This window comes from Etheostoma spectabile, chromosome 6, assembly GCF_008692095.1.
Source record: "Etheostoma spectabile isolate EspeVRDwgs_2016 chromosome 6, UIUC_Espe_1.0, whole genome shotgun sequence".
NCBI classification, from domain to species: Eukaryota; Metazoa; Chordata; class Actinopteri; order Perciformes; family Percidae; genus Etheostoma; species Etheostoma spectabile.
Genome location: NC_045738.1, coordinates 31,210,376 through 31,217,167, shown reverse-complemented (window position 1 = coordinate 31,217,167; position 6,792 = coordinate 31,210,376). Strand labels below are relative to the sequence as shown.

At 40.5% G+C, this 6,792-nt stretch overlaps 1 protein-coding gene across 3 annotated transcripts in view; it reads right to left on the bottom strand.

Moving 5' to 3' along the window:
- Positions 1-6,792, bottom strand: part of ascc3 (activating signal cointegrator 1 complex subunit 3) — a 263,454-nt gene that overhangs the window by 106,143 nt on the left and 150,519 nt on the right. For all 3 annotated transcript variants that reach the window (XM_032519352.1, XM_032519351.1, XM_032519350.1), the window contains 5 exons: positions 5,362-5,586; positions 4,839-4,958; positions 4,072-4,236; positions 3,038-3,124; positions 2,042-2,218 (listed from right to left, as the gene is read on the bottom strand). In XM_032519352.1, the coding sequence (XP_032375243.1) occupies positions 2,042-2,218; positions 3,038-3,124; positions 4,072-4,236; positions 4,839-4,958; positions 5,362-5,586 (774 nt within the window). The remainder of the gene's footprint in view (positions 1-2,041; positions 2,219-3,037; positions 3,125-4,071; positions 4,237-4,838; positions 4,959-5,361; positions 5,587-6,792) is intronic.

Sequence of the window (6,792 nt, the reverse complement as noted above, 5' to 3'; positions counted from 1 at the left end):
TTGTAATTTATGATTGGCAACACGCGGGCCGGACTGGGGCGCACAAAGGGCCGGATGTGGCCCGCGGGCCGTAAGATGCCCAGGTCTGGTGTAGGGTATAGTGTAGGGTATAGCGTAAGGTATAGTGAGGGTATAGCGTAAGGTATAGCAAAAGGTATAGTGTAGGGTATAGTGTAGGGTATAGCGTAAGGTATAGCAAAAGGTATAGTGTAGGGTATAGCGTAGGGTATAGTGTAGGGTATAGTGTAGGGTATAGCGTAAGGTATAGCAAAAGGTATAGCGTAGGGTATAGCGTAGGGTATAGTGTAGGGTATAGTGTAGTGTATAGCGTAAGGTATAGCAAAAGGTATAGCGTAGGGTATAGCGTAGGGTATAGCGTAAGGTATAGCAAAAGGTAAAGTGTAGGGTATAGCGTAGGGTATAGTGTAGGGTATAGCGTAAGGTATAGTAAAAGGTATAGTGTAGGGTATAGTGTAGGGTATAGCGTAAGGTATAGCAAAAGGTATAGTGTAGGGTATAGTGTAGGGTATAGCGTAGGGTATAGTGTAGGGTATAGCGTAAGGTATAGCAAAAAGTATAGTGTAGGGTATAGCGTAAGGTATAACGTAAGGTATAGCGTAGGGTATAGCGTAGGGTCCGGTGTCTACACGTACCTACATACGTATCCACGGAGTCCGTTTAACGCAGAACCATAAATCACCCTAGTGCTGCAATTGTAGACAGCAGCAGTTAACCAGTGTGTCCCAACATGTATTGCAAGCCTGGTGGCCCATTTTAATGTATTTCAGTAATGCAGTTTTTTTACGGCTCGGTTGGTAATTTAGATTCAATTCAATTCAATTCAATTCAAATCAGATGTAGTCATATTTTCCAATCTCCAGTTAGCTTTTAGCACTGACTTAACGTAGTATAATGTATGGAATATGTCTGATAGCTTTTTAAAAATTCAGAATTTCGCAATTCAGTCTATGATCCTGTGATCCCGGAAGCTTTTGGGCTCTACATTAATGCATTCATCAGTCTGTGACTTTTCTGAGAGGAAACCCCCTTAACAGTAAACTTTAAAGTCGGAACAAAACAACTGAAACACATTTGTATTGGAGTCCCTGACAGCAGCTGTTTGGTACATCATGCTGTATACTGGTGATTAATCAAGTGTGATCAGGACGAGGTCTGGCTGGGTTCAGACGTCCAGGTTGTCCACAGCTGTGCACTGATGGATTGCTTGTGTCAGTTTTGGAGGAGAGGTCATGTGACAGTGTTGCTTGCTAGATAGACTGCTCAAGTCTGGTCATGCTGTGATTGATTTGGTCAGGTGTTAATGGGAGCTGATTGTCTGGAGAGGTCTGAATGCACTCTGGCAGTGGGTTATTGAAATCTGTCTGTGCTCTGTTTAAAAACTGTGTGAGACCGAGAGGGCTTGCTGGACACAAGAAGTCCTGAAGTCTGGGGAGAAAAGTCCGGGTCAACGGAAGTAAATTTCCGGATAATTGCTTGACATCCGGCAAGTGGCTCACCTGCCGGATGTCCCTCACCTTCCGCTTGCTGTGTGTTGCTGTTCTCAAAATCTCTTTGCTTTGGGAAACAACAACAAACACTGAGCACAATGTTGTGTTTAACAGCCAAATCCAAAGTGTCTATGTACTGTATCTCAATCCAAAATAAAACTGTAAATAATACAAGTGGCTCATTGACTTTGCCTCTTACTTGGACACAAAAAAAGGTAATCTATATTTTCAGGATTGCTCAGGTGCTGCTGGAAAATCTGCCAGATGTCCAAGACCTTCTGCTATCTTTGTCTTGGCATTTGAAACCCTTAGCGCTGCCCAAGACGATTGTGATTGGTTTAAAGAAATGCCAATAAACCAGAGCATGTTTTTCTTCCAAGACATGTCAACTGGTAACTTAATTTCCAACTGTTAGTCACTTAATTAATTGGACAGACTAAACTTAACAATTTGCTTTTGAGGGTTTTATTAACTGGTTTATCTCATTGTCATCGTGTGTTTGTGTGGTGGAAGTGTTGTTCCTTTTCCCTCACCTGTGCTACATACGATAGGTCTGAGATGAGAGAGAAGCTGTCCACCTCTCCTCGGCTGATGTACGTCTGAAGCAGAACGTTGATTTTGCCGTAGCCATTCTCCACCCCGCCGGCGGCCGGCAGCTCACAGTAGTTACTCAGCAGCTGATCCAGCTCCTCCATCTCCTCATCACGAACCTGCCGACACACATCCCCAACACGGTGCACTGACATTTTCATAGTATAATGGAGTTTCAAGTGGATAAGTGCATTACATACATTTACGGTGGTTAGACCTGATGTAGACTATATTTTTTGGCATTTTTAAGGCCTTTATTTGACATGACAGCTGAAGACATGAAAGGAGAGGGGGGATGCAACGAAGGGCCGCAGGTCGGAGTCCAACCGGGGCCCGTTGCTGAGCTATCCTGATGTAAACTTAATAAATAATTTGTGTGACTACATGTTTAAAATTAAAGACTTGCGTTTGGGAACATAACTCTGTTTAAAGATGGAGACATGTGGGTGAGATCTCAGTGCTTGATTCAAGCTCTGATAGCTGTTGTTGTAGCTTATAGTGCGTTCCATTTAACTCGGAACTCAGAAACCGGAGGTAGGAAGGACGTCACACCCACGTTGAATGCATTCCATTTACAAGTCAAATTTTTCATTTGGGTTAGGTACTAGCCGGGTTAGCCATTGTCAGTAATACCAGATGATAACAGACCTAAAAAAACAAATGTGCATACAAACAACACAACAACAAGTCCGCAGATAGAAGTTGGATAGGACTGTGTGTACAAATGATTTAGTGAGACACAAATGAGACAGAAGTGCTAATAACAGCATGTTACTACAGCTTTCATTACTGTTGATGCACGGGGCATCCATGTTGGATTTTGAGCTCGGGGAACTGCAAGGATGACTAAGTCAGAATTCTGAGGTGCGACTTTGACCTCGGAAAATCCGACGTCCGAGTACAAATTGAACGCGATACTATACATGAAGACCTCTCACCTTAAGCTGGTCAAACTCTTCAGCCCTGGACACAATACTGAGGATGTCAGCTTCTGTTCGCTGAGAGTTGAAAAGTTCATTGAAGGTCTTCACAGAAGGAGAGAAAAGAAATACAAGGGGTTAATGAAGTACCAGGACAAGTCCTTATGTCTGACGCAGTGATGCGCACTAAATTTGGCATGTATGCACAAGAAATGAACAAAGATGAATCAGATACATTAATTTCCAAGGTTACAATCTCATAAGTATATCTGTTCTACGTTTCCTTCTTTGATTGAAGGGTACAGGATACTCAAAACTGTGACTTTGTAAGTAAACATGTGTTAACTGTGTTTGTGGTCTTCTCATCAGTTCCTTTAAATTCTTTTCACTCGTTGTTTCTTTACTTAAATTGTATCATCTTAATTTCTTGGACAGGACCCTGGGTCCAGTTAGTCAAAAAGAGATGCTTGGTCAGGTGCCTTTGGCGTTTGTTATTGAAGCAAAAAGTCTAATATGGCATTGTATTTAGACGGGCTAGGTCGGAACTCTTGTTGTCACTATTTGACGCTCTGGGTCGGGACTCTCTGCATCATTATTTAATGTTCTCGGGACTTGCGTCTAGCCCTTTGGCGTCATATTTAGACGCACTTGGTTGGGACTCTTGGCGTCACTTTTTGACGTTCTGGGTCAAGACGTACTGACATTCGGCAAAACAACAAGACAGTTCAGGGAAAAGATGGTGGGTGGGGTTAAAGAATGTACGTTTCAGTGACACCAAGAACAGAACACCAACCCTGGTCTCCTGGGTGAAAGTCCTGTGATGTTTGACCCATCCACCACTCCAACAAACCTCCATATGCGGAGTTTCATAGAACTCGCTACCATTGTTGCTCTAAATACTACATCATCATACAGCACCGCGGCCAAGCTGCTGCAACGGATTGCAATTACAATCGCAAGAAACAAATCCAAAGAGGAAACACTGCCCACACCCTGAGCGTCTCTTCTGATGTGTGATTAGGTTCATTTTTGTTAAGAAAGTGAGTCCATACCTCTATGGTGTTGTATTTGATGTAGAAGTGGCTGGCGGTCCGGCCCATGTCAGTAGAGGCATAATAGCCAGTGCGCTCCTCGAAGCGGATCATTTTGGCTTTATCCAGCTTCCTGCCTGACTCCACCACAAGCTCCTTCCTGTACAGCTCCAAGGAGGGATCCATCTGGCAAACGAAGATGTAAATGCTTAATGCTTAATCGACCAATTACATTCTAGCATATGGGAGTGATATATTTACACAAGTTAATCTAAACTTTTTTGAATAATTAATTTGAAAATGCCATCAATTAACTCAATCATGTCTTATCTATCCACATACGTCTCTTCTATAAGAACTTATTTAGGTACAACTGTAGTCTTCCTTGAAGAAAACACTTCAAATAAAAACTCTGAAACTATTTATTGAGTGTATTTGTTTACACAAATAAAAATACTACAGATTAATGTACACATATTCAATAAAAGAAATGATGGGGAGATGCAAAAAATCCTCAAAGGGGCCTCATCTGTGCACTCTCCAATGCAAACTTAAATAAATATAGAAAGAGGCTAAAATACTGAAAAGAAAAGACAAAAAAGCCCAAACTAAAATTACACAAATTATCAAATCAACAGAATAATAATATAATAAAATAATATTTGCCACAAGCGGCTCAATCAGTAACAAGTTCAAATTGATGTTTGATTGAGATTTGGTAATTTATCTTGTCTTGTCTTAAGTATTTTTATTGTCATGTTGTCAAAGTAAACCCTGAAAAAACCCACCTGAAAAGCCTTGTGGTTGATGCCATATGCCAGTGGGTTGGCCCTCATGCGAACATACAGGTAGGTATAACTGAGCCACTTCACCGCCTCCTCCACGTTGGTCACCGTCCCCAGAGCAATCTGAATCCAGCAGAGAGAAGAGAGAAAGACTCCTCACACACACAGCCACTAACATCAGCGGTCTCTGTCACCATCTAGCGGACACTCCAGGATACTGCAGTCTCAACACAAAGATTGAGAAAGGCTGGTGTAGACTATATGCGAGTTGTGGAACTCCAGTAAGTAAGCTGGCAAGCTATTTAATTAACTTTGAACATAAGCAGCGTAATGTATGAATAAAATAGTAAATAAATGTCTAAAATGTCATTTTGTAATATTGCTTTTTGAGTAAGAGTTTTGTCAAACATCGCTTGGACTAGCCATTCAGGATTCAGAAAGGAAAGAAAGCAATTTTGGATCTAGACTGGAAGAATAAAGAAAAGACTAGCATTAATCCTGTCCAACCATGGTTATGGAGACTGACCTCGGCGTTGAGATTGTCAGCCAGGCTGTCCAGGAACTGGCTCTCGATGGGGTTCTGCTGGGTCAGCAGGGTCAAGTAGTGGCTCAGTTTCTCATGGGTGGTGATGATGGTGCCCTCGCCGTACTTGTCAAACTGGGGACGGCCTGCGCGCCCAAAAATCTGCATGACGTCCAGGATGCCCAGGTCCACCAGGGCGCCACGCTTGGCGTCGTAGATTTGAGTTCCCTGTTATAGACACAGGAGACAAGTGGCTAATTAAATATGAGTTAAAAAGCTGCTTATTTAAATGTGCTAAGACTGACCAAATAACTATTAGTATTTTAACTGCAGTGCAACAAACAAGAGAAGAACTCAGGTTTTCAGGGTTTCTACATGTTTTACCAAGTCAAATTTAAGACTTTCAAAGACCTTTTAATGACCATTAGAAACAAAATTTGAACAAATAAAATCCTTTTCATGTCTGTGTTATAATACAAAAGAGACCAATAACACGAAAGCTGATTGGCTGCAAAATAAGTGGCATGTTGGTCTCATTTGTAGTTGTAATACAGCATTTTATATTTGGAATAGCCAAAGAAAGAACTACAACTTCATGGAATAAAAAAATAAAATGTTCTAAAGCGCTGCAGGAGCATTAGAGGTAGCATTACATTAATGTAGGAAAATTAAGACCTGTTTAAAATGATTGAAGAATAAAATTTAAGATTTTTTAAGGCCCAAAATATTGAAAATTAATTTTTTACTAACCCTGTTAGTATATAATACTGTAACAGACAATGGTAAATGTAATTCATGTGACATTTAAAAAAAGGAAGTTAAATTTGGATTAATGTGCATTACAACAAATAGCTGTAAATATCACGAGACCCAGACCAGCAATGAATTGGTTCTACTGACATGTATATCCAAACTCTGATATGTATCGTATTTCTATGTGCCATAGAGCTCCATTGGAGTAAATATATTAAAAATATTAAAAACACTAGGGCTGGGTACCGCCAGTGATGTCCCAAATCAATTCAATTTTATTTATATAGATCTAAATAACAACAACAGTTATCTCATTGCGCTTTTCATAAAAGAGCAGGTCTAGACCGTACTCTGTGATGTTAGAAACCTCAAGCAGAATTGAAACAATTCAATTCCGATTCACAAGGTATTGGAATACATTTCTGATCAATTAGGTCAGGGAAATTACAGTTATAGCAACAATTTTGTTTAGATTTAAATAAATAAAAAAGATTCTCAGATAACTTGTGCTGTAAATCGTACAAGCAAGAAGCAACCCCAAAATATTGGTTCTTTTGTAAGATTGTTTTTTGGTCATTTTTGGCCTTTAATTGGTAATTGACTAAATTTAATTGATAGGAGAGTAGACAGGAACGGAAGGCAAGAGAGAAATAGAAAGAAAGAGAGAGAGAGAGAGAGAGA